The 26961-nt window shown below is 41.2% G+C and overlaps 3 protein-coding genes across 5 annotated transcripts; 1 reads left to right on the top strand and 2 right to left on the bottom strand.

The window, feature by feature from the left end:
- Positions 1 to 1757: 1757 nt before the first annotated feature.
- Positions 1758 to 7510, bottom strand: plk2b (polo-like kinase 2b (Drosophila)). Of its 2 annotated transcripts, none has more exons than XM_023394258.2 (14): positions 7273 to 7510; positions 7073 to 7180; positions 6848 to 6964; positions 6382 to 6511; positions 5979 to 6162; positions 5552 to 5750; positions 5270 to 5417; positions 4964 to 5058; positions 4545 to 4677; positions 4240 to 4320; positions 3808 to 3964; positions 3330 to 3459; positions 3045 to 3155; positions 1758 to 2845 (listed from the first exon to the last, which is right to left on the bottom strand). In XM_023394258.2, exons 1-14 carry the CDS (start codon positions 7456 to 7458, stop codon positions 2654 to 2656), a joined length of 1971 nt encoding a protein of 656 aa, XP_023250026.1. In that variant the 5' UTR covers positions 7459 to 7510; the 3' UTR covers positions 1758 to 2653. The 2 variants fall into 2 exon arrangements, with proteins under 2 accessions (XP_023250026.1, XP_023250025.1); XM_023394257.2 differs by having other exon boundaries at positions 3808 to 3967; positions 7273 to 7509.
- Positions 7511 to 8855: 1345 nt separating this feature from the next.
- LOC111645136 (ATP synthase subunit C lysine N-methyltransferase) lies at positions 8856 to 12041 on the bottom strand. Its single transcript, XM_023394202.2, has 6 exons — positions 12033 to 12041; positions 10841 to 11014; positions 9754 to 9858; positions 9412 to 9552; positions 9276 to 9326; positions 8856 to 9160 (listed from the first exon to the last, which is right to left on the bottom strand). Exons 2-6 carry the CDS (start codon positions 11006 to 11008, stop codon positions 8975 to 8977), a joined length of 651 nt encoding a protein of 216 aa, XP_023249970.1. The 5' UTR covers positions 11009 to 11014; positions 12033 to 12041; the 3' UTR covers positions 8856 to 8974.
- Positions 12042 to 12303: 262 nt separating this feature from the next.
- On the top strand, positions 12304 to 25010 carry rab3c (RAB3C, member RAS oncogene family). 2 transcript variants are annotated; one of them, XM_087170392.1, is made up of 5 exons: positions 12304 to 12804; positions 14634 to 14858; positions 18361 to 18479; positions 22082 to 22206; positions 22522 to 25010. In XM_087170392.1, exons 1-5 carry the CDS (start codon positions 12787 to 12789, stop codon positions 22710 to 22712), a joined length of 678 nt encoding a protein of 225 aa, XP_087026518.1. In that variant the 5' UTR covers positions 12304 to 12786; the 3' UTR covers positions 22713 to 25010. The 2 variants fall into 2 exon arrangements, with proteins under 2 accessions (XP_087026518.1, XP_023249960.1); XM_023394192.2 differs by lacking the exon at positions 12304 to 12804 and adding an exon at positions 13243 to 13469.
- Positions 25011 to 26961: the final 1951 nt, after the last annotated feature.

The raw sequence follows: 26961 nt of genomic DNA, 5'->3' as shown, positions 1-26961 counted from the left end.
TGGCAGAATATGCCTACTATCACTTTTAATGCCAAACTGACTCACTCTTCTGCTTGCAGAGAACTTTATGATAGAAGCTGAGGTATAAAGATCCCCTTTGTCACTCCAGCTTAGACTCATTCCAGAGCTAAGTCTGCCTGCACGCACAAGACTTTCCCCACTGTCAATGTGACACAACAGAGGAGCAGCTTTGTTTGGGCGATCCTGAAAACCATCTGTGTTATAAGCATATTTTTTTTCCCACATGACATTGACACTAAGAAGATCAAGTGAACACGCACCCTGAGCTTTTTGAACTCCACAGGGATTTTTAATGAGTTTATCTTCATATTATGCTCACAGACATGTAGAAACTTCCCATGAGGCCAATAAAGCTGATCAGCTAACATTTGCTGACTCACAGAAGAGATCCTGACCTGACCTGAATTTTGGCTTACTGTCATCATTATAGGAGCTGAACCTACATTAGACTAGGAAATGTTTTCACTCTTATAACCTCAGAGAAATTGCCATTTTTACTCTTGCTTGCTTGGAAAGAGCCAGCTGTCTGTTATTATGGGTTCAACCCATTGCATCCACCCAATGAAGATGCTGCACTCTGGTTCAGATGTTAGGAACAGGGGTAATATGCCCTCAAAAGGCAAAAAAACTTCACATCAACAACAGAATCTATTTCTGTCTCAGTGAAGCATCCATTCTAGGGGCCATTACTGTCAAAACACACGCACTCAGACCTGGAGGTGTCGTCATGAATAATTCCCGCTCCTTCCTCTTGTAGGCTACTTCCTGTTCTGCTTCTGTCTGTGTGGGTATGTTTATGCATGAGGCATTCATTATTGAACTCTGAAGAGCACAGATATTCTGAGTGTAGATCTAAAGGGGATGACTCAAACATCCACGTTCAACTTCCATCATTACATAAGCTGGCAAGGTGAAGAGGTGTTCAATAGACCAGAGCCAGATCAAATACTCATGTGGAGAACAGAGAGTGACATTACAATTTTAGCACAAGTGCTGTATGTCAGGACATGTGTTCTGACTTTCTGCGAGGAGAAGACATGCCAGATGTTTCTTACGCAGCCAACATTGATTTCCGACTCACCAAATTGGTCAGTGGTTGCTTGTTTCCATGGTTACAATCAGTGAATGGGAAAAGATTTCCAAGAATGATTGTAGTGACTTTGCCTCAAAAGCTCTGACGCAATCTGTGATACAGTGTGACCAAGACAGTCATTTTATTAATCTGTGTTTCCTTGCTGCATCTGACTGTTGGGCTGTCTTTCCTTCCGTATTTCTGAATCACCCAGCTGGCCTGATCAGTGCCCTTGTTGGTATGCGAACTAATGTGTGTCTGTGTGTGTATTGGTGTGAGACAAGGTCAGCCACATTTACACAGTCAGTCTTCTTTGCCAGCCTCCATTTTTCACTGCGGAAGAAAACTCAGCAAAGGCAAGGCCTTGAACCAGAATATAAACAAACTTCACAGTAAACACGGCCTCTATCGAGCATCCATCTCGCTCTATGTGCCCATTTCCTGTTGCAAAGAAAGTTTAAAGATAAAATACTTGCTTTGACTCATGCAAGTGCGATATGAGTGTAATTAAGTTTAATTTAATTCTCATCACACTGTACAATATATTAACTCTGGAGCTGCTTAAGATGCAACATATGAAACAAGGACACAGCTCATTTTCAGTTTGGTTTAGGCATCTATTCGGAGGGCACAGTCAGAAAATGTAACACCAAGTACTCAGGAGTAGATTTTTTTTTAGAAAATGCTCTTTATTATTAAATAAATAAATACTGCACTTTTTAAACACAATAATTTAGGACATTTTCTACCAAGGTGATAATGGCTCTCAAAGGATCCTTAAGAGAATCTCTGATACTGTTTTTTTTTTTATGTCATTCTCTCCTTCTGCTCCCCTCTCTCCCCTCTCTCCCCTCCCTCACATCTCCCCTCTGATTCCCAGCTCAATGTGCTGAGTCCATCTGTCAGTAAGGAGAACAAATCACAGTTTTAAAAGTTAGTGTGATATTATATCCCTCCCCCTCACACATACACACTCACACATAGAAATAGCCGAACTCTGGAGCACCCATACACATGAGCAAATCATCATTTCGTTGCACTGCTGAGATGGCTGTGACATACACTGTACATCATTTACAATATTCCACAGTCTAGCTCTGGTTACATTCAGAGCATCAGTTTAATTTGATTGCCTTTATAAACAGCTTCAACTATACTATACACAATTAAGCTGGTGCCAGCCCAGCGTTTGTCTTTACTTCCAAACATCCCTCTTCCCCCCCCCCCCCAAACATCTGGGGTTCACATTCGTACCAACATACTCAACCCTTCCTCTCCTACAACAATCGACATACAAATCAGCCCTTTTCCATCCACAGTCATTGTGCTACATTTAATTTTTGCAATCTCTTTCAGTCTCTCTAATATTTTTTCACCTGCAGCTCTGCTGAGTCACAAAGGTGCTATGGTGTAGGAATGTTAATTTACTTTGCACTATTCCATCCTTGGTCCACCAGTCTTGAGCAGATCCCGTCTGAATCATTGTCCCACTGCAGCACTGCAGCAGCACAGTGCATCGGTTTGACTGTTCAACACTGTCCAAAACATATTATTGTAGGTTTAGCTGCATCTCTGCAAGAGCATGTTGAGGGAGTACACCATTCGTTCACGCAGGTCAGTGGGGCAGCCGGAGGTCAGCAGGGAGCTGAGTTTGAATGTTTTGGAGACACGATCCTCATTGATGTATGTCAGCATGTACTCATCCCTCTGGCAACACAGGATGATCTTGGTGTGGTCATGGTAAAAGTTGACCTGTGGAGATAGAAAAGTTTGTTAGTTTGCCCTCTATCAATTTTTGACACAAGTCAATTGCAAGTTGTCCTTTTTCTCATTTAATTTGTGGTCTAATCCTTCTCCTCTATTGACCTCAACAACGTGTTATGCATTGCACCATAACAGTGTTGCTCTGAGCATGCTCAGCAACGGCCATGTTTCCTGCAATTGTGTTTACCTGGAAAGTGCCGTCATTAAAGAGCATCATAAGGGCGCGGTCGGACTTGAGCCACTGCAGCAGGTAGAGTCTGGGCATGTGTGCATCTGTCATACTACCAAGGTCCCCACCCTGAGAAAGCAAAAGAGGCAACACATCAGAATTAGACAGGCTGCAACATGAAAGATACCACTTCTAATGCTTCAGGGGGTGGAAAGACAAAAAGAAACATAACTGCAAGGGGGGGTGGGGGGTGTATATTACAGGAATGAAAAGAGGAGTGGGGGAATAGAGATATTTGCTTACATCCATGAGGTTCTCCTCCATGTAGTGGGAAAAGTACTTGAGCACAGTCACTTGGCCCACAAAGTGTTCAGGAACCTCGCAGGTCGGGAAAACAGAGCACTGGCCCAACTCTGCATAGTAATGGATGGTCCTTAAAAAATAGAGAGAAGGAGATAAAGAGTTATGCAACCACTCAACGATGCAACCATGAAACAAAAAAATACAGTACACTGATTTCTTCACATTTCTGTGGCATTACTAGCTGAAAATAATGTTAATTGCAAAGTTTTCCTAACTTTCTGGCCAACACATGAAAATCTACTCAAATGTAAAAGATAAAGACTACGCCTTGAATTTGGCAGTAATTCATTTAATTGAAAAATTATGAGCAATTCTATATACCACAGCAAGCTCAAACAAGCCATCTCCATTACATGTGTTGACTAATAACTTTCAAAAGGGAGGGTGGAGTGTTGTAAAAGCATAGAATGGTGCATACTTTCGGTCTGGCAGGAGGCTCATGTGAGTGCCGTTGTTGAAGAGAACTCCCACGGTATGATCAGACAACTGGTAGCCAAAGCCATACTTGTTGGAGTAGTCCACCCATTTAGTCACCCATTGAAGACTGCAGCTGGTTGAGCCCTGAGGAATGTCATCTGCTGCAGGGTGAATAAGAACACAAAGAAAGAGGATTAGAATACAATTACTCAAAAGATTTAAATAAATGACAACCTTAACTGTGCAACCACGCTCTATACCAGATTTCTGTTGAAGCACCCAAGAGCTAAAGAGCCCCTCCAGATTCACTGAATCCTAACTCTAAACTGTACTGTGGTTTTAAACATCAGTAATGAGCTGGGAGGAAATGTGGGTGTGTTATTATCTAATCATTAACATGCATAGTTCATTACTTTTCAACAAGTGGACTCACCTTTAGGCATATTCTCCAGACATCCCCTCAACACACTTGCAACAGTCTCAGCCACACTCCCTGTTGTGTTGTCTTCCAGGCCTTTGGGAGCAACAACAGAGGGTGATTTAGCTTGGTGTCACATACAAGAAATTACTTTGCACTCCAGCTGTCACATTAAATCTCTCTATCATTCATGCACTTATTCAGTTTTCTTGTGTTTAATTTCACAGCTACATGTTAAAAGAGAGTATTATATATGTTCAATTAATGCCAAATGAATGTTCAATGATTGTGCGTGTGTGAATCCAGGCTGGCGAACTTACATTCACTGCTGCTGCTGCAGCTCCCCAGACTCCCCCTGACGATCAGACGGATGGTATCTCGCGTTGTCGGGGACTGGCTCTCTGTTGCCAGGGCAACCGGGCTCTCGGCAGATGGTGGAAGTAGACTTCCATTCTGAGGTGGGAATCAGTGACGACAGGGCTTAGAATCTGCGAGTTTAGATCATCTCTTCCTACTATGACTCAGCGGTCACCCACAGATGCAAAGTGGCTGGCTTAAAGGTTAAAAATAAGTGCTTTTAGTTTGTTCTGAAACTGTGCTTGTTATAAAGTTTTGTACAGCATCAGAAAGACTCACTGGATTCTGAATATCTATATGGCTGTATGAAGTAAACAACTGCATCATTATGACCTACACTCTTATAAATATACTTTTTTGTGCTGAATAATTGATCTCTTACCTCAGAAATCTTTTTGCTCTGTTGCTGGCTGATGACAGTTCTCTCCAGGTCGTGCTGCAGTTTGTAGATCTCCTCTTCCTCTTTGGTTAACTTATCTATCAAAGACAATAACAGCACACAAAAATCAGAACAATGCCTTTTTAACCAGCAGCTACATAAACTGACATCAGAACAGCTTGGTGTAAAATGTGAGATTTAATGATGCTTCCAATGGCAGCAGTAATTTGACAAAGTGGAAGATAACTGACTGGTGTGACAAGCGGCGTTTTAAGTGCATAAGCGCCCAGTGGTTGAGCTAATACTCACTTAAAGTCTCGTAGTATTTGACCTTGTCTCTCTTCCCACCAAAGAGCGCAGCTGCAGCTTTCTTGAAGAAGCTCTTAGCGGGACTGGAGATGTGGAAATCTGGGGCCGAATGGCAACAGCTAGCCGGCAGACGCTCTGGACTGAAGCCCTGTAGAGAACGAAAGTGGGTCAGTGTGCGGCCGGTGGGAAGGGGGTCACTGTTATACTCCTACACTGTGACATTTCGAGAGAGACTGACAGAGAGTGGAACAGATATATCGAGAGGTGAAAATGGCGTCTAACCTGTGTGAAGAAATCATGCCTCAGAATGTGGTCCAGGTTGGGTCTGTCCTCTGGGATCTTGGCCAGCAGGCTGGCGATTAACTGCTTAGCCTGTGGTGACAGGGACGAGGGCAAGGAGTACCGCGCCTCTCTAATACACCTGTATGTCTCCTTCAGGTTGGTGGTTTCAAATGGTGGTCTGCCCAACAGCATGGTGTACCTGGAACAGGGCAGAGGTCAAATGTGAGCGGATTTCACTAAAAATGTACTGATACACAAGTTTCCAAATGATTGGCAGCAAGACAAGTCCAAATTTCATGCCAATGTGCATTTTTAAATTTAGGATTATATGATATTAGACTGTAATCAGTTAATAATTAATAATAGCTATTAATATTACTAAACCTTATGAAGTTCCCTAATGATGAATTTACAGTTAGCTACTCACATTACACAGCCCAGGGCCCAGATGTCTGATTCGCAGCCGTGGCCCTGTTTGTTGAGCACCTCAGGGGACAGGTAGTTGGGAGTCCCACAGATCGTCTTCCTCCTGTTTCCCGCCGGCTCCAACTTGGCAGCAAGACCAAAGTCCCCGACCTTCAGCTCCATCGACTCGCTCACAAAGAAGTTACCTGTTGGGGAAGAAAGGGAATGAGATGACGATATTCAACCTAGGATAAAAGGCTGAATAGAGCATGGATCCTCTGATGAACTGATTAAAGAAAAACTAGAGGAGTAAGTGGGCTAGTATCAAAAAAAATGATATCCTAGCTGCACAGAATGCATCTTTACGGTTGTGCACAAAGTGTTTCTGCAGTGTAATGTGTCACTGCTGCAAAGAGATTCCTTACCAAGTTTCAGGTCTCTGTGAAGGATTTCTTGTTCATGCAGGTACTTGAGTCCAGAGACAATCTGCCTTAGATAATAACGCACCTCTGGCTCAGTGAGCACCTTGCGAGCCTTAAGGATGTGGGCTAATGACTGTAAAAAGACAAAACATAGAGAGAACGATTATCAGAGCTGCTTCCTGTAGCATAACATAAAAACACACATTTTACTTATTGAAGAAAAACTTACACTTGATATGATGGGTTTTATCACATAAAACTGTTCTATGGGTCTGCAGTATCATAAAATGAATTAACAGGTTAGAGTTCTTTTATAGTGGGGGCAGACTGAGTACTGCCTATGTGCTGCCTCATTGACTTTGGGTGCAATGCAGGTGTTCCAAATCCAAAATCCAAATTTGAAAGACAGCAGTGGCAAAAGATGAAGTACAGTGGTTAAAAACTTGAGAATGTGACAAATAGCACTTACTTTTCTACTACAGTATTCCAACAGGATGTAGATGTTCTCCTTGTCCTCAAAATGGTGATAAAAGTGCACTATATGTTTATGGTGCAGTAATCTGTGCAGCTCAATCTCTCTGTCAATCTAGCGGGAGGGAAAAACAAAATGTTCACGATTGTAATTTAACCCAATTTCGTGACATATGATGTTCAGTTGCACCAGTGCGCACAGGCACCGGAGCTGCAGGCTTACCTTCTCCCGTTGGTGAGGTTTGGAGACGCGCGCATGTGGGATGATTTTGGCTGCGTAAACTTTGCTGGTGGAGAGGTCGGTCATCTCATAGCATTTAGCGAATCCTCCCTGGAAAGAGGAAAAACACCGTTAACATGATTTGTCTTCAGGTTATGAGGTAAATCCAAAAAGTCGACATCAGATTATTATGCTTGCGCTACCTTTCCCAAAACTTTTCCACGGCAGTAGCACTTCCCCGTGACAGGATCGGTGATTATCCTGGCCATCTCTGAGGGCGCACTACGCTCATCCACTCGTTTTCGGCGAGGTTCGCAGGACCTCTGCGTCGATTCACACATACTGCTGCTGTTTGTCTGTTGGGACCCGATACTTCTCTGTACTTCCATTAGACGTGCTCGCTCGTCCTGTACTCAGAATGTAGCCCGGAGACTCCGTCTGTGAGCCTTTATACTCTGGCACCCACCCCACCCCGCTGTCTGCCGCCCTCTCTCTGACGTCACGGTGTGAAATGAGAGCATGAGGTCTGCCTGATATCGATTACCTTGCATGTACATAGGTGTTGATGATGGCACAGAGACATGAAATCAAAGGGGATAAAGCAGCGTGAGGATTCTGTGTTATCAAATATAATCCCCAAGCATATTTGAGTATTAGCATCACCAGCCGCCATCCACAATAACAAGGAAGACATAGATGTTCTGTAGTTTACATGTGAATCCAGGCAGGTGAATGGACCCTTTACATGTTTGGGCAAAATATAATTCAAGGTGATGAAACTCTGGTGCATCTGGCTGATAAAATATACACTATGCAGAGGGTACATGTTGTTTGTATTCTACTCAGGTTCATCTCATCCTGTGTTTTTGCACCAAACAGTTTGGAGCACTAGCACCCTCAGGTGGAGATTTTGGATATCATTTAGACTACAGTGACGGATGCAAATCTGTTCTCCATTTTAAACTATGTTTACCAAAGACTACGTGTATATTGTATTGCAATTGGACACTGACATGTGAGACTTTTTAGTGTGAATGGAAATGAGTGGAACGGTTGGAGAGATAGGAATATTTGTGTTCTAGTTAGCAGATGCAGGTATGAACTATGAACTACTGGAAAGATGACAGTGTCACCCTCCTGTTTACTGCAGATGCCACAGTAAGACAGTTTTAGTGACATGCACTAGAAAGCGCTCAGAGAGCACATTTCTCCACCATGGCACCACAATCCCTCTAAATATTTTATTCTAAGCAAATGTTGCAATTGCAATCTGTATCTTTACCAAAATAACAATGCAGCTATACACTGTTCACAAGAAAGAAATGTTAATAAAACCCTAATTCTTAACAATTAATTTTAAAAAGATCCTGATAAGATAATCAAAAAAAACCAAATCACTTGTTCATTGGAAAATGACCAAACATTCCAGCAAATTTTATTAAAATCTCTTAAGCGCTAACAAACAAGTGGGTTGCACCTGTAAACATGGTTTCCAGACTAAAGTGCTTATCGCTCTACCCAGTTACATATTCCATATGAGCCACAAGGATCAGATGATGCAGATAATTACAGTATTTTAAATCACCCCTGAGGTGGCCAAGTAGAACACAAAAGCATCTGTGTGTCCAAAAGCTCACTGGCTGACCCAGAGACGCCATTGAGCTGCAGACATAGGCATTTTTTATGTTTATTTACAAAACATAAAAAATGCCTAAGTATAACACAACATATACAACCCCACAAAGTTGGACAAAACTATTGAATAACAATTATACTGAGGTTATTTGTAGTGGAAGAGCCCTTAGAAAGAAAGCTAAAGCCGCTGCCATATCTTAGACACTGGTGCATGATGCTATGGCGATGATAAGAATGAGAGAACAAAAAGTAACCCAGAGACTGTGATGTTTACACCACAGTGTTGGGTGCACATCTCAGGTGTGAGCGCACAGTGCTGATGTCATAAGCAAAACTCTCCTCAAGACCGGAGCCGACAGACGACTGGTGTGGCCAGTTGGGAAAAGGAAAACGACAAGCAATGACACGTGCATCATCAGGAAGCTCTTTCAGCAGCTTCTCACCCAGGACCCCCATCTGTAAACCAGTGCAAAATGGCTGAATCAGTCACTTAGTAATTAAATGTTACGTATGGCATAGGACTTATAAATATTCTACAGGGGGTATAATTCTTCATAGAAGGAAAACTCACCACTCCTGGAGCAAGGAAAGCTGTCACATTGTTGTACAAAGATAAATCAGTCTATGAAAGAAGAGAGACACAAACATGGTCATACAACAACTTTGATCCGATTTAAGGACAGCAATACTTTTTGTTAAGGTCTTACCTTCCAGAAGTCTTTTTTAACAAAGGTTGCCTGGTTGGAGGGCACTCCTGTCCAGAGCGCCTTGCTCCTGGCATAGGCCACTAAAATGGAGTTAATCTCATACCCTGTGCACTGGAAACCAGCAGAAGAGGCCGCAAACACCTGGGAATCAAATGGGAGTGTGTAAAAATACAACTATGTGTAGCCTAAGAGTAGCAATAGAACACACGAGCATATACAACACAATCACATTTAACCTCCAGCATTGATACAAATCACAACACACCCAGTTTTTCAATCAGATTTCCAATCCTGTTTACAAATGAATATATAATTATAAAAAGACAGGTGCGGCTCACTAACCAGTCTTCCATCTCCTGATCCCAGATCTGCTAAGCGACCTGTTCGTCCCTCAAGCAGCTTTATAATGTTCAGTGTCTGATCTTTACTGGAGGGCAAATAAGGAACCTAGACCACAGTGCAAACACACAGTAGGTCAATACAAGTGAGAGGTAGTACAGTAATCATGTTATTATTATTATTATTATTATAAGTCTCTTTAATCTGTCTTTCCACTGAATGAGACTGAGAATCCTAGTTTGAAACACCACAGCAACATGAATCTCCTCTTTTCCACATAAACAAATCTTGATATGCTTCATATTAAATTTTCCTCTGCTTGTAATAGTCTCCTGAGTGCTGTGACTATAACCTTGAATCTAATCTTTCACAAGCTGTCAGAGGAATAGCTTAACAATGTCTGTTTGAATGACAAATATACCAAAGCTCACTCTTGTCTCTAGCTGTTGTAAACTGGGTATTAATCTTTGATAATGTACATTTCCACTCTTCTCCTAGCATGACAGGTTTTATGAGAAACACGGATGGCACGATGAGTAAAGCAATGTATCATTATTCCAAGGAACACACAGGTCAGTGACATGTTAATCATAAGTGCAAAGACAATTACATTTTGATCAAATTCTTTAAGCAGTGATATTAACTTTTGTTTTAAGATTTCCGATTCTCAATGCAATAACAAATTTCTTCGTCATTACCTAACATCTGATAATCTGCTCCTGATCATCGTGTTTTCTTGTTCATCTTGTACTGACAGTGAAAAAAAATAGTGCACAAGCCATTATTTTGCAAAAACCGATCTCTGCACGAAATCACTTCAGATTAATGCGCCATAGACGATGGTGCAGCTCTCCATAAAACATAACCAGTTATAGACTTACCATTTTTCTTCTTTTCCCAGATTTGCTGCTAGCACGGAGCACTAAGCTCCAAAATAAGCAAATTATCATTAATGTGCAAGTTAGGCTCTGTCTTCTTGGATTTCACACAAACATGCAGCACTTGACATTTGAAAGAGTGGAAAGAGGGAGGAGCAAAGCAGAGGGGTAAAAACAAAAAAACAAAAAAAGAAGAAGGAAATCTCAGGCACCTTGAGCTTCCACGGGACTTTACGAAAGCCAGGCACTGCAAAGAGACTCCATACTCCATACAGGCCTGTGAGAAGAGCACCTGTGCAGGCTGTCAGTACAGGATGGGGTCTGTTGGTAGGAAGGACCCTGCCATGTTCCTGCAGAATCACCTCAATGGAGTCCTCCATCGCAAACTGTCACCAATATGGTTAAAAATACAGCGAATGAGGGGAGATATTACTGCAGCCTCTGGAAAAATCTATTCTGTATGGATATATCTCAAAAAAACAAACAAAAAACAACGTCTAATATCTATCTCTAACAAAAACAAAATGCTGAATTATTGAGCTGATGAAGAAAACCAATGACTGAGTTGTGCTCATTGATGGCTGTTTCTCACTGTTTGGAGAAACAGTAGACAACGCCAGCATCCTACATGTCAGCCAAAACCAGTATTGGCCATTATGTTGGACCCGAGTCCTAAAATGTTCCCTGGATACACAAGACAGACTGTAGTGTTTTTGGTCAGATGGTTTTGTAAAGAAATCAGCTACCAGTTAAGAATAACTTTCCTAATGTCTATGCTTTTAGGAAAAATACATTCTTCACAGGTCTTCAAAGAATCCAGTCTATAAAAGTAATTCACTAAAAGCTTGAAGGTAGCCTATATTATTTTAAACGCCATAATCTGCATTAACTGTTGAATTTAATTTAGAAAACAGTGACATTAAAACAGGGTAAAATTGCTCAGGATAAAAATAACTTTGTCACTCATTAACACGAGGCAACATGAGTTAGCTGCCAAGAGCAAAAGATCACCAGAGAACCCCTTCCAACAGCAGATGGTGCTACGGTGATTTCCTCATGCAGAAACCTTCTAGAAAAGTTTTGTTTTGCACGCTGGGGTCATGCACATGTATTTGAAACAACAGCTCGGTCTATTAATCAGACCAAGAAATTTTGCTGGACAAGAGGAGCTCTATCAGATAAAACCGAACTGAAGGAGCGTCAGACACGCTAACAAACATTTATCTAGGATGTTTGGCTCTGGATGAAGTCGGTGCAAAACATTCAAAATTGAACGAACGAGTGAATAAATAACCTCATTGAGAGCGATATACATATATATATATCGAACATTTTTGGTACATTTGTGAAGTTATAACACTAAATCTTGACATCTGTAGAGACAGACACGTTTGTGCAGCCTACCTTACCCGCCCCTCGTCTACTGCGCACTCAGCAGCCTGCACACACACATACACACACAGGTCCTCCTGTCAAAGGGCAGTCAGTCAGTCCGCTCCAAATCCCGCCCAGTAACTGCATACACGCCCTATCAGGTGTCTGCTAACTGGCTGACACAACGCCTGACAGCCACAGTCAGGATTTCTATCTACCTTGTACCACGGTTATGTAATATCTGTTGTGTCTGGTGCTGTGGTGGTTCTTAACGCATGCTGGACTATTATAAGCAATGTTGGCTTCAGGCGTAAAATGAGTAATAGGAGCTAGTTAGCCTATTTGAGGGCTACAGATACAGGAAAATGCATAACAGTTGCTGATATGAGCCTCACTCACTACAGTTGCACCTCTCAAAATAATTATGGAGGTTTTATAATCCGCCTAAAAAGAGGGACCGATGAGATTACAATTGCAAAGATGTCAATGTCTTTCACTTCCGCTGCGGCCTCATGCTGCTCTTGCTCCCATTGAAAGGCCCGTGATAATAATATTCATCAGCACTCAGGCCGCTCTTGTTTGCTCAGCCGCTTGTTCTCTGAAGCGAAGAGCAGGCTGCATGGGCGGGTGGGCCGGCAGCAAGACCGACCGAGAGTGACGCAAAAGGAGAGGCTATTATATTTGCTTCCTGAAAAAAGATAATAATTCATGCTGCCCAGCTGGGAGTTTGTTAGCTACTGGAGTGAATTTTAAAACAAACAGGTGAAATTTTTCTTTGGACAAAATGGATTTATATGGGAAGGTAAGATATTTGATTTTACTATAAGCCTATGGAGAGAGGGAGATATATGTATAGGCTATATATGGGCTAAATTATACAGCCATAACATGACCATACCATGGTTTTTATTACAGAGACTGAACACTGAGAGGCTGAACAAAGGTTTACAGCTTTGCTACATGTAGTGTTTCTCTTACTTGATGGGGAGAGCGTCTACGGTTTGATGCTTGTTAAAAACCGAACTACAAAGGGTTTTTTTTTCCTGCGCTTCCACAGTAAATCATACAGCTGTTGACAGCTGGGACGCGCTGCATGCTGAGTAATGTAGTCCAATCTGTACTTTTGACATCGTCCTCTGCCCTGAACTGATACCCTGCAAAAACTACATCCCCCATATTCTTGACCCCCCCCACCCCCACCTCACACTGTGACGTCAAGGACACTCACGAAACGCACTTTCCTTTGCTCGTGCTCATCTCACGCGAGCCAGGCTCGTCAACTCAGGGGCGCGTGCCAGATCCGAAGCGGAGGGGACAGCTCCCAGGTGCTGAAATTGGTCGGCGCTCCAAAGAGAGACAGAGAGACCGAGGGGGGAAGAAGATCAACGCCTGCATTTGACACAAACATAAAAACCGTATTCTGCAGAACAGGGGCAGATACAGGTAGAACCGAGGCCTTCAAAACAGGTTTGTTAAAACAACGTCCTCAACGCGTTTATGTGGTTTTGTGTTGTAGTTACGTGGAAGAATTTCATCAATAGATAAAATGACCTCCTGCCCAGATTCTCTTGTCGAACATTATCCGGCTGCAGCTCCCTGCTCATCGTGTGATTTTAGATCAGGTTGACTGTTTTTTTTTTATTGTGGTGTGTGAATATCAGCATTGCACTGATATTTATAAAGCGGTGTCCTTGCAAATTCTGCCTCAGTGGTGTATTTTTTTTCACACACGGAAGCGAACAGTAACCCAATGCAGGATGTGCAGGATGGAGGTCCGGCATCTTTTCTAACTGCATAGGCTGCAGGGAGAGCTTGGCTGCACATGTATGGCATATAAGCGCAGTGGCTTTGTCAAAACATTCACCTTGGAGCAAAGATGACTGTGCTCTTGTCATCCTGCGCGTAGTACTCTTGTCCTCTTAGGTCGGTGTCTGCTGACAGCCTGCACAGTAATGTTCAGTGTAGATGCGCTGTAAAGGTGAAAGAATCATTATCATACATTACAATGTCCTTTGTATAACGGTGAGCTTTAGCAGTTCTAATATGGACGCAGATTTCATCTCTGGTGAATGTTTTTCTAATGGTTAATGTCAAATCAAAACACCACAGTCTCAGGACTATTAATAGTCAAGTATGAATTGGAACAAAAGAGTGTTTGACATGTTTTTGTCCAATACAATATAGGAAAATAAAAAGCAAAAATTTGCCCAGCACATGAAAAATACTGAAATGTAATGATGAGTTAAATGTTGCTTTTTAAGTTATAACAGTGAAAGCATAAATAATCATAATCCTCTAGTTTCATTATAGGAATCATTTTGAAAAAAAAATGACTGAAGAGAAGACAAACTCAGCTTTTTAAAATCCTGCTTCTCTAATGCTCATCAATACAACAGCTTGCTGTGTTGGTCATGCTGGTTTGCCTGACACAGCCTTCTGTCACCTCTGATCTGTGACCTATACAACAAGCTTGTACCTCTGTGTGCAACATTTGTAGCGCTTTATCTCTCTCTTTTTATATAATGTGTTTAACATTTGGGTGCATATATTTTGTGTGTTGCAGCTCTGAAAAAGCTTCACATTAGCTCAAGGTGAAGCTCTTTATGCATTCATTTCTTTTTGTTTCTGCAGATGGCTGCTACTCAGGATGTGAAAGGGAAGGGAGAGGGAGGGGACCAAAACTTTGACTACATGTTCAAGCTGCTGATCATTGGCAACAGCAGCGTGGGCAAAACGTCTTTCCTGTTCCGCTATGCCGATGACGCCTTCACCTCGGCCTTCGTCAGCACAGTAGGCATCGACTTCAAAGTGAAGACTGTGTACAAGAATGACAAGAGGATCAAACTGCAGATCTGGGTATGAAATATTAACATCCAAGCATTAGACATTTAGATGTGTGCCACAAAATGTTTGATCCCTGAAAAAACCAGATAAAAGTGGAAGTGGAATATAGCTATCAAAGGTGTGTTATTTCTGCTCATCCTGCACTCCTTGGCTGGAGAACATGATAACAACTTGCCTACTGTTAAACTTGAAAAGCCTGTTTTACCCCCATAAGCACATACATTTAGAAAGCTAAACTCTTCATAGGATTTGCACATGATCTAATGACGGTAATTTATAGGAGAAAGAAAACATGTTTCTACAAAGCAGCAATGCACAGAAAGCCACAGTTTCTCCTTTACATTTACATTTATTCATTTGGCAGACACTTTTATCCAAAGCAACTTCCAAGTGAGGGACATGTCATCCCAATCATGCACACATTTCTGCTCAATTCAGTCAAATCCAGAACATTTGCATGTTGAAAGATGGTTCATGTCTGGAGGAAATCTGTTTTCTGTAGTCCTCCAAGGTCTCCTGGAGGACTACCTAAGCTCTAAGGGGGAAGGGACTCTTCAGAAATGCCCTGCCCCCTTGTTTCTCTTGTTCTCTCCATCTTTGTGTTCCTGCAGAGTGACTGCTGTCTATAAAAGCCTGTCAATCTATGCCCAGAGCCCACTTTCCCCTGACCTCTGCCCATATCTTTCTCTGTTGATCAATACGTTTCAAGGACTGTGACAGGTTGTGACTTAATTGCTGTGCGCTTGGCTGTACAAAAAAAGTCATGCGTACATGGGATCACCTATGCATTAATCCAATTTTGTTTTGGCTCACAGGATGGATCATGCTCGCTTGGTATGCATGGAAAAACCTCCCTTTTCATCTCTGGTTACAGAAAAGCTTTGCATCATGTTATATATACTTAAATCAAAGTGAAGCTAATCCAACTTCTTTTACCATTTGAGCTTCGTAGGTATAGATAGATTTGACGATTTCACTTATAAAGGGATTTTTTCACCATCCTAACAAGGCAATTTTATAATATTAGTGTTTTAATCTCAACACCTCAATCTGAAACAAGAATATGTTTAGTGTATTTTTCCTTTAGCCTTATGTGTGGCACATCAGCTGCATGCTTAATTAATTGAAGAAAGCTTCAGGAAAGGCTCTATTGTGTTTTCTCGGTTTAAAAGTCAGCGATGTAAGGACGGAGACAGATGGAAGTCTCAACATTGCTGACAGGAGACTAGTAAGTGTTAGTTTGGCACATAGTGGGGAAGATCACAGAAGCAACACCTTCCTCAGAATGTGTGGGAAACTGAAGAATGTCTGAGGCTTTTTAATTAGGAGTTCATCTGAGCTGTTGAGGCAGATTGTCTAGTAATACCTCTGAGATATTGGGGGGGGGGGGTATTTTAGATAGATAGATCTTTCTCTCTATTCCTTTCTATTTTTTCCTGTCAGTCTTTCTCTCTTTCTTTCTTTCCCTTAGATGATTTCCTCTCTGTTGTTATAATAGTTGTCTTTTGCCACAATTAACCATCCCCAGACATTTGATGTTTGCTAATCACATAAAGATGTGATGAGTGAGTTTGAACAGTCAAATGACTAGGCTAATCAGGATAATGTGTTTTGATCATTAGCAAAGACAAGCATATTCAGAGAGAAAAGGGAATGCCCTTGCATCCAGTTAATTGGCCTGTCTTTTTTAATTGGGCTCAGAGAGAGCTGAGACTTACAGTAAGTGGCCATTTAAGGTGATGGCTATTGGCTAATGTCACTGTGCTAGTCACACCATTAATCTGCTGAGAGATAAAAGCGTCATAATGCATCATAGTGCTGTCCCTGTTGTCATATTAGACTGAAGTGAATGAAACACAGTGCAGCGTGTTGCCTAGATGAACCTTATGAAAAACTGAAGAGTCCTGGCAATTGTCAGCTTTCGCTCACTACTACTCCACTTGGGCTAGTCAGCTTCCTGGATTGATTTCTGGCGAGCTGTGGACTACAAGAAAAGCGTTTCAAGGAGCTCCAATTTTCAGGACTCAGCTGTTTTTTTCCCCCATCCTGCTTTGTCTTTTTAGCTGAGAACTGGCAAAGCAACTCACAAGAATAGCCTGAATATGCAAAGGTCATCGTCAAGCACTCGGTCGAGAATCAATAGGTGACTAAAATGTCCATAAGTTACAGTTCAGACTGATATGAAGCTGTCATTCAGATGACCGGAACATATTATCATCATGACTTGGCACAGCCACAGTATCAGGTAAAAACATTACATGAAGCGTATTCATCATCCGCTTTTATGCTGTTCAGAATATCTATCCACAAAAGATACTATTTATACAACACTCTCTAGCTGCTGACATTAAAGATGCACACATTCACATGCATTTTTGTGTTATTATAAAATGACAAAAGGTCCTCGCAGTGGTGTGTGTGGAAGCTTGGCAGGCTATGAGCTCTGCCTCTGTGGAGTGAAGGTCAGAGCTATCCTCTGGCTATAACAGGGACACTGTTGCAGCCATGTGCAGACTGACAGAAAGCAAAACCACCGTGGCAAATACAATCCAGTGCTGCCTGTCGGGCCTCTGTTTAACAAGAGCCAAGTAGAGCTGCCAGAAGTCCTCCATCATGATTCACAGAAGCCTGCAAACACACTTGTTGTGGGAGGAGCGACAGCAGAGTAAACATGCAGCATAAACAGGAGGGACATCATTGGGATTTATTATTATTATATAACTTATCTGAAAACAGTAAATGGACACATCTATAGACAATTACAGGAAAGTGTATAGATAACCGGGTTAAGATCAAATGAACAAAAATATGCCCAAACTCATAGCCTTTCCTTCCTTATGACCTCTCTCACTATAGAAAAGCTTCATCTGTCTGTACTGGGGTCCATTAGCATTTTCATTGACATCTCGTAGCAATGCAGTGGGCGCTTGTTTCCAGGGTAATCTGTGTACAATGTACTACTCCTCGAATGCTGTGTAATCGCTCGCTGGCTTTGCCTTTCAGCAATTTGTTCAGCCTTATCATGGACAGCAAGCAGATACTCAGTTTTTAAATCATTTTACTTCTATTTTTAGCCCATTTTCCCTAAGAAATGGGTGACATAAAGCTGAGCTCTGAATACTGCACCACCAAGTGTTTAGCACAGCTGACTGATTATTTTATTGAGGAGAGGAAAGAATCTATCACATCAGCCAAAACTGAATCGCTGTTTTTGGCACTTCATCAATGCAAAGCCAGTGAGGCAATTAGCATAATGATTATTTCCACATCGTGAGCACAATAAATGAAGCCATGAGTAAATGTGGAAATAAAATCCCAAATGTTGCCCTGATTTAAACCAGAGGAATCTCTCTGTGTATAAATAGCTGTATATTAATAATGTAGACATCTCTGCTCATTTACCATTATGGATTTGCATGTTTTGTGATGGGTCACGTCGATGTTGTTGAGCCTGACAGTGTACATATCAGTCAGCCGGCTAACAGCAATGCTAAATCATGTTGTCTGTGTGTAGGACACAGCAGGCCAGGAGCGATACAGGACCATCACCACTGCCTACTACCGTGGGGCTATGGGCTTCATTCTCATGTATGACATCACCAACGAGGAGTCCTTTGGCGCTGTGCAGGACTGGTGAGTCATCTTGGTATGTTTTTTGACAGTTTTGTATGAAGTTATCCTCTCTAGGGCCTTTGCACTGTGTATCAACAAAAGAAGAAGAACTTCCTGTTTGTCTCCATAATGTACATGTCCAAGCAGTTTGCCTATATCCTCCTTACAGCAACAGCACATCTCTCTCTCTCTCTCTCTTTCTCTCTCTCTCTCTCTTCCTCCAATATTTGACAGGCTTGTTATGTAGTGAGTGTGTGCATCTTTGTCAGGCTTGGGGATCAAAAGGAGACCTGTCAAGGTCATGGCTCTGGTCCATTTGTGAGTCACACAAGCGTCTGCAGGCTGAACAGTAAATCTGAGCCAAGCCCAAATGTTGGTGACTTATGATGATGCATTCATATCTAAACAGGTGGCGCTCAATCAGCTACAGAATCAAGGTTTCTGGGTTGAGAATCTGTCATTCCCCACTTTATTTACACCCTGCCTTCATGCATATATCTCAAATAGAGATCCCAAAGAGATTATGTGAGAACAGAATGAGCACCTTTGAGAGGAAAGATTTCTGAATCACCATGGTAATACACTCTTGGCAAGCTGCAAGGAAATGATGACATGACTCACACAGACATGATACACACAGGTGGTGGTATTTTTGCAGTTTACACTTCACCTGCATGCCACGTGGCGTGCGCCCATTCTAGGACTATGACAATTGCTATTAAGGCCAGTGTCTGCTTAGCCATTGTCACTTAACTAGCAGCACTTGACAGCTGCTTTAGGAAGCACCTGTCATGGCTAAAGCTGCAGCATTTAAACTAACTGAACGCACATTTAAAGCTTGGTGTTCTTGATGAAATATTTAACACAACACACAGCTGGGATGTTGCAATCTATTATTGGCATGATATTGTATTAAAATGAATTTCCCGTCTCTGTGAGCGGAAAAAACAAGGCTTTCTTGTAAAGAGAGGTCGCAGCCAGACACAGCTATTATTCTTTTAAGGCCTGTCTGACACTTTGATGGAATACACCAGTCTGAGCACAGTCTGTGATGGGTATCTTAATTAATGGAGCCAAGTGTGTCACTGGCAGAGACAAGCCTGGAGAGTTACCTGTAAGCTTACTTAGCAGACAGTGCACAAATCCATCAACTATGTAGAATGGAAGAGGCTGGTTTTATATAACTAGAATCCTTCATTTTTTGCCTTTGCCACAGGCTTTAATTTCACTTTCTCTCTCCCTTGTTCCTTGTGACAAGGTTGGAGAAAAAAAAGAGGTTTCCATGGCAACGGCTCCTTCCCCAACTGTGGCTGAATTAAGCTTGTGACGTGCTCATTTCCTGTCTGTGACAGAGACAAAACAGAGAAATATTGTAATGCTCACATCAAATGTGGCACTTGGATAAAAAAAAAAAGAAAGAAATCGATCAAATTAATCATGTTATTCACAAACGATTAATTTCATTTATAACAATAATATTAAAGAATTTATATCTTTTAATTTACCATTTTTCACCTGTCCTCTGATCGCTGGTAAATACAGATCCTTAATATCCTGCATATGTGGCTTTGTAAGATGTGATACAAACACAAGTGATTTTCTGTCAGTTGGATTCAAAATGACTCCACATTTGAACCGCTATAAAAAGTCAGGACTAGACAGAGAGAGGATCAGTGCCCACATCATGCCACTCTCTCTCTCTCTCTCTCTCTCTCCTTTCTTCCTGTCTTTCTTGCTGGGCTCTTTTTCTTCTGTGTTCAGCCCCTTGTATGTTCACTGCCCTACTTTCAGTCAAACTGCAACACCACAGGAGAAAATTTGTTCCTTAAATTCCTTCCCATATTGTGTGCAGATTGCAGAGGTTAGAACTGTGCAAGTACATCACTGACTCACAGTAAAGCTCCTGTAATGCCCTGCTATCGTGCAGAAACATTTGACATGACTCACAATGCCAATTATTTCTTTACGTACAGTATATGTGCTGCAGGCAGTGACTGATGTCACACATAGTATCTAACAGTCATTATACTCACCTTTTGAAGTACTAATTAAGTGTAACGGTGATAAATGTAATACTAATTGTAAGATAGGAGGCTGTCAATTTATTGAAGTTAAATTTTTCAATAAACATCCTCCTCCTACGTTTCAGGCAAGGGTGTAGGTTTAGATACAACGGCCCTTCCACCACTCCAAAACAAAGAGGACTTTTTAATGCTGTCAACCGAATGGTTTATTAACATGAACATAAAAACTATACACAGTGACAGATCAAAGTCTAAAAGAAAGTTTGTAGGAAATGACCTGTTTACGGAAAATACTTTTTTATATTCAGTATAGGCCTACTAGTGTTGCAGTCCCTCTTTTCTCCCATATTTCACATTTAAAACTGGTTCCACCTTGACCAGCTACAACAGTAAAATGCTGCTAATCCAGTGATACATCAGTATTAACAATCTAATAATGTAAGGCTGGTGACGTCAGGTAGCTAGCAGGTTTCAGTATGGCTGCTGGCTGGTTAGTTTAATACCTATTACGTATGCTTTTGGCTGTGAAAAAGCTCCTCCTGTCTTTTGGTGGCATGATATCTACAAAGTACAAAAAGTGTTGGCATGGACAAATTTTATTTATGCGTGCTGTGCAGTTCAGGCAATAGAGGAAAGGGAGTCATTTGAAATACTACATTTTCACCCATGTTTGAGGTCTGGACTGACGGCACTGACAACTTACTGCTGTTAGCACACTGATACGCCCTCAACTCTTCCGTGTCTGGCAGTAAGTGCGATATTTGCATATGACGTGAGCCTCCAGATAGTCTCTGCCCCTTCAACCAATCAAATGCTAGCATACCTAAATCGGTTGTCTTGGAGACGTAGCCTCTGGGAGCACACATCGGAATGATCTAATATGACTTCACTCCAAACATATTTCGGACGAGTTCAATTAAATATCGGTAGGGACAATACTATGTTCCTAATATGTCACTACTTGGATGATAGAACCACAATGACCCAACATAAACTAGCTTAAGTAATGGCTTAAAAACTAAAGACACAGAGCTCAAATAATGAACCGCTTATGATGTTTGTGCCTGATCATGGCTGTTTTGCCCATGTCTGCTGGATGAAACCCATAAGCTGCGTGGCTGCAGAATGTCTCAGGCTGTAGGTTTGCTGTCGTACAGTTAGCAGCTAACCAATCCGAAGTTAGCAGGAGCCAAAGAACCGATCCAAAGCCCTTATATTTCTAGGACAGAGTCCTGGTGTGTACGACAGACATCAATAGCTACAAAATAGCAAATAATAACCTACTTCAGAGCAATAGCAACTGAATATTTCCAGTACAGAGCGGCAGTTGACCCACTTTTCCACTGCTGCCATCAGTGACTCAAATATTACATGATGCCAAACGAAAGGGGATGAAATCACTGTCCATGACCAGTCCAAATGGCGAACAAACTTTACATCATGTCCGTCCCTCTGCCATCTTTCATGACGGTTTCTAAAGGACGCCGTCCAATAAAAAGTAGCACAAGAACAGTTCTGGACGCTTTCTTGTAAAACAGAGCAAAAGTGTTTAATTTGACTGTGATGTATTGTTTTGTGTTTGTTACTGATAACGTGCAGGTCGACCCAGATAAAAACCTACTCATGGGATAATGCACAGGTGGTGCTGGCAGGGAATAAATGTGATATGGAGGAAGAGAGAGTGGTCTCAGTGGATAGTGGCAGACTGCTGGCAGAACAGTTGGGTAAGTCTCAGAGCAACATTCACCCTCTGTGTATTTCACACAGGGTGACACCAGCATTATGTTGTTGTCATTACATAAAATCATGACTTTTTAACTTGTCACTTGCTGGTACTTAAGTTGCCTTTGGGGATTTTAATAGAAATATTGCCATGCTGTATAGAATTTGAAAAACTGAAATTATCGACTTCAGTAGCAACAATAACTTTCAACGTTTTTCTCGAAAAATGACAGAAAATCATATTTATCTTATCATCATTATTTGGCCTTTTCCTGTCTCTTCATGCTCTCATGTTACTCACTCTTCCTCTTCCCAAGGTTTTGAGTTCTTTGAGACAAGCGCCAAGGACAACGTCAACGTGAAGCAGACCTTCGAACGTCTCGTCGACCTAATTTGCGACAAGATGTCCGAGAGCTTGGACACTGATCCGGCCGTCACCACGGGAGCCCCCACTGCCAAACTCACAGACAGCGCTCCGCCCCTCCAGCAGCCCGGGTGCAACTGTTAGTAACCGATGTCAGGAAGCAAAGGGAGGGCAGCACAGGTCCTGTAAGGTGGTAGAGTGTGCAGAGTTTTGTTCTCCCTCAGCGTTATCACTCCTGCTAGTGCTGCTTTCTCTGGACTACAGTTCAAACCCTGGTTAGTAGTAGAATTACAAAATGCTGTCGTATTATCTCTCAACTTTATCACCTTATTATCAAGAGCAAATAACCAGACAAACAGACATGGCTATTGTAAAATGTGTAACATTACAGGATATCTAGAATATAGAGACACCATATTGTCATTCCTTGGCTAGTTAGTATGGTTAGAAACCAAGTATGTTTGATAAGGCTGGAAATAGTTCATAGTCATGCTGTACAGTTACTCCTGAAAACCTTTAAACTCTTTAAGACCTAGAATAATTATAAAATGAGGGATGGAGTCAATGAGTGCTTTGATAATTTTTTTATTTTTATTTTTTGGTACTGTATATTTTTTTTTCCTTTTATAGGTCTATTCTGTTTCCTAAAGCTGCCAAATCTATGATTTAGTGCACTATAGGATGTAGCAGATTTCTTTTGTGTAATGAATGTGTGGTGCTGTAAGTGAGTGTGGGTTGCATGAGTGTGAGTATTGTGTCTGAGTCACAAATGAGTGCAACTTTGTCATCTAAAAATCATCTACCTTGGATAAAAAAAAGTGGCCTTTTAGCATCTCCAACACGGCCTCTGTACGTCCCTCTGTTAGTCCCTTACTTTTGGAATGAATCCAGTGTGTATAACGTTGATGTGAGTACTATTCCACGTTTTGCTGTCTGTAGATGTGTGATTTCACTGATAAGTAAAGCAACTCTTTCTATGTGCTTAGCCTCTAAGATGACCCTTTATAGTTTGATGCGATGAGCATGCTGCCAAAAAGTCATATGTGCTGTTTAAAGATCGTAAGATAGGCCTTACCGAACCTTACCATCCTCAACTCCATACGATAGCAGTGATACAGCATTCATCAAAAAAACTCTCACACTGACTGACAGTACAGTGTATGACATACAAATCAGCTCTGGCATTGGAATAAACAGCCATATATAAAACGTACTATTTCATTTTTGAGTCAGCATGCTAAAATTTCATGTTTGTGCTATACAATTAAGTCCCTCCTGAAAGAAGAATCTCAGTAAGCTGCTTATAAAACATCATAGACATGCAGTAGTTTAAAATGGGAAGCTCCCCATAGCAAACACATACAGTACTGTAGTGGTCTTAATAACAATAAGTCCATATAGTATAAAACTTGTAGCTTATTACAAAATCCAGAAAGCCTTTCAGTTCTGCAATTCATAGAAGAAGAAAAAAAAACATTTGTGCCAAAACATTACAGTTCCTTTCGAGTCGTCAGTTGTTTGTTGCATAGTTGAGTAAAAGCTCCAAAAAAATGCATGAAGTCCGTCCTGACTTATCTATGTAGATTTATATAATAAGATAGTGTATATATCACTCTATGTTACAGATTTAGGAGCATTGTCATAGCACTTGCTGTGAGATGCAATGGGCCAATAAGTGCAATATTTTATGAATTAAACCCTGTACATAGTTTCTCCTGTCCTCGAGTACAATGACTCTGTCTGCAGTATGTGAGTGACAGTTTGGTCAGAATGGCTCTGAAACTGATGTACAATGTGTGCTTCACTCAGTAACTGCAGCCACTGAATGTGTGACTTGGTGTGTGCGTGTGTGTGTGTGTGTGTGTGTGTGTGTGTGTGTGTGTGTTTGTGTGTGTGTGTGTGTACCTGCCATATTGAAGAGACAAATTACGTAATATATTGTATTGTTTGTGTATACCTTTTGTACAAATGTATTCACGTACTAAATGCTGTTCCTGCTAACTGTTGGGTGTTGATTGAACTTGTATTATCATGTCAAAATGCAGTGTTGTTGTGAAAGATAGTCAGGGAGATAACTTAGTCCATGCCATATGCCATACTGATGTAATTCCAGAAAAAAGGGATACACATAAACTAGTTCAGAGATCCTGCGCATATGTGTGTACACGTGCTCTGTGCGTGTGCATTTGTGTATGTGTGTGATATTATAATTTTATGCTAATAGCCATTAAAATAAATTATTGTAATGATCTAAAGTCAAGATTCATTTCACAAAGGAATAGTGAATGTGGCTGTTCAGATGCCAAAACAGTCACTCTGGTCAAATCTCATTTTAAAACACTATGACTTTACATATAACTGAATATATTTGTTTCTTGGAGTGCAAGCAAAGTAAGAGGTATGTTTTTGAGATTATAGGAAATAAATCAAATTCTATCAGTGGGTCTGTGTGTTCTCTGTCGCTCTCTGCTGACTATATGGAAGCACAGAGGAGGGATTCAGTGGCTGCTGCCCCGCCTGCTGTTCCAGTAACCTCCCTCTGTTCTGTTGATGCAGCACAGAAGCTTTGCTCCATTTCTAGGCGCTGTGCGCCACCTACTGTCTCAGCGCTGTGTCTGCTCCATGATATGAGATGCTGTGGTTGGTAATGACTGAACATTACAGTATGTTTACTTACATTTTTGTTGAGTCAAATCAAGTACTGTACAAAACTTACTGTACTAAAAATCTGGACGTACGGTAGTACTGTGAGATCACTTACTTGATTACTTCAATTTTCTGCTACTTTTACTTTTTTTCTTCTGCACTCAGTTTCAGTGGACAATGTTTTACTTTCTACTCCACTACAATTATGTTACAACTATACCTTCTAGTTACTTTGCATATCTAGATTTTAAATACAGGACTTTTGATGAGTTTATAAACTATGATGCATTGATTCAAATTACAGCAAATTACTCAGTAGTGACAAACAACTTTGTAGCTGATATTGACACTGGTGAATTTACTGCTCATGTCATTCAGCTGTTGTAGCTGATAGAAAGTAACACACAGAGATAGGTAGTACACAAAGGATGTCATTGTTCATGAATTTTTACAAAAGTTGGAAATAAAGTATTAGAAATTAGACATATCATTTAAGAAGTGTGCAACAGCCTTCATTTGTATCAGTTATTTCTCTTGATTCTTTCAAAGTTATTTATACATTAATATCAATTGCTGGAAAGCACTGTATGACACACATAGTACATTAATATGACTTTGTTAAAGGAACAATATTTAGTGCAGAAAAACTACAAACCACACCCACTGACATGTCACTGAGACATGTCTCACACCTAAAGCAGTCTGTGGAAAAAACTAAAATGCCAAATATAGAAACTGGATTCAGGATTTTTAATTAGTCATTTCTTTTACTAATAAAGCAATAACAAGGTGCTACCATTCCACACTCGACTATAGATTAGCCTCTGTAGCAATGACAAGAAACAAGAAACCAGTGAGTAGGCAGAATCAACCCATGCTTTTATTTAATCCATTGCATATAAAAACTTTTTTTTTCATTCTTTTTATTTGTTTTTTACATAAAGTTGTATGATCTACAGTGCTATCCAATAGACTGCAATTAACAAGGAATCCATTAAAATAACATCTTAATTGTCCTGTGAAACTTCCAGACAAGTTGGCATTCTAAAGACATAACCCAAAAAATAATTGTCCTGAAGACCTTTTTTTAAGTTACAGTTTGTTTTCCTTTCATACCATAAAAAAATAGAACACATAATGAGAAAAGAACCCACTGTTTCCATTGGTCCAGGGCTGTTTAGAATCTACAGTATGTGTGTCAAAATAAGAGTCCCTGTGTCGGGACAATGATGTCACTCATTCCAAACCCTAATCCCACCCTCCCAACCCCTGTTCACTACAGAAATATACTAAACCCTTCTCCTGTCCAGGCAGAAAGATGTCAGTGGTTTTGGATATTGCAAGTAATGTGAGTGGAAGTGTGGGCCGAGCATAGATCATCAACACACTGTCAGTGTTTCAGCCATAATTAATGCAGCAGTGGCTGAACATGCAGGTGTGTCTCAAAGCCTCTGTGCTTCATAGGCCTTGGCCAAGCACCAACTACACACTCCTGTTGCGCCCCATTCAGTGTTTGTAGCTGTGATACAACCAGACAGATGTAGACAACACGGCAGCAACTCCACGCAGACACAAAGAGGCAAAGTTACTCCCATATTGTTTACATCCAACAGGTTGAGTCGCACCTTTGAGTGTAGTGGCAGGGTGTAAAGGAAGTGTGAGTTGTTCAGACCAGGTCTACAGCAAATGTGACTCTTGGACATCCAGCTATAGGCCACACATCACTCAAGTAGTAAATCTATGACTT

Source organism: Seriola lalandi, unplaced genomic scaffold (genome assembly GCF_002814215.2).
Source record: "Seriola lalandi dorsalis isolate HSWRI2012SDOR001 ecotype SW California unplaced genomic scaffold, Sedor1 jcf7180002054946, whole genome shotgun sequence".
Classification (NCBI taxonomy): Eukaryota; Metazoa; Chordata; class Actinopteri; order Carangiformes; family Carangidae; genus Seriola; species Seriola lalandi.
This window is presented reverse-complemented; position numbering and strand designations above follow the sequence as displayed.

Coding starts and splice junctions, on each gene's coding strand:
- LOC111645136 (XM_023394202.2), bottom strand. CDS start 11,008: ATGGAGGACTCCATTGAGGTGATTCTGCAGGAACATGGCAGGGTCCTT. Junction 9,553..9,753: donor GATCAGGAGATGGAAGACTG/GTTAGTGAGCCG, acceptor TTTGATTCCCAG/GTGTTTGCGGCCTCTTCTGC. Junction 9,161..9,275: donor CTTTCCTTGCTCCAGGAGTG/GTGAGTTTTCCT, acceptor ACTGGTTTACAG/ATGGGGGTCCTGGGTGAGAA.
- rab3c (XM_087170392.1), top strand. Junction 14,859..18,360: donor GGATCAAACTGCAGATCTGG/GTATGAAATATT, acceptor GTCTGTGTGTAG/GACACAGCAGGCCAGGAGCG. Junction 22,207..22,521: donor ACTGCTGGCAGAACAGTTGG/GTAAGTCTCAGA, acceptor CCTCTTCCCAAG/GTTTTGAGTTCTTTGAGACA.
- plk2b (XM_023394257.2), bottom strand. CDS start 7,458: ATGGAAGTACAGAGAAGTATCGGGTCCCAACAGACAAACAGCAGCAGT. Junction 5,418..5,551: donor GGCATGATTTCTTCACACAG/GTTAGACGCCAT, acceptor CGTTCTCTACAG/GGCTTCAGTCCAGAGCGTCT. Junction 3,460..3,807: donor AGCCTCCTGCCAGACCGAAA/GTATGCACCATT, acceptor CTATTTTTTAAG/GACCATCCATTACTATGCAG.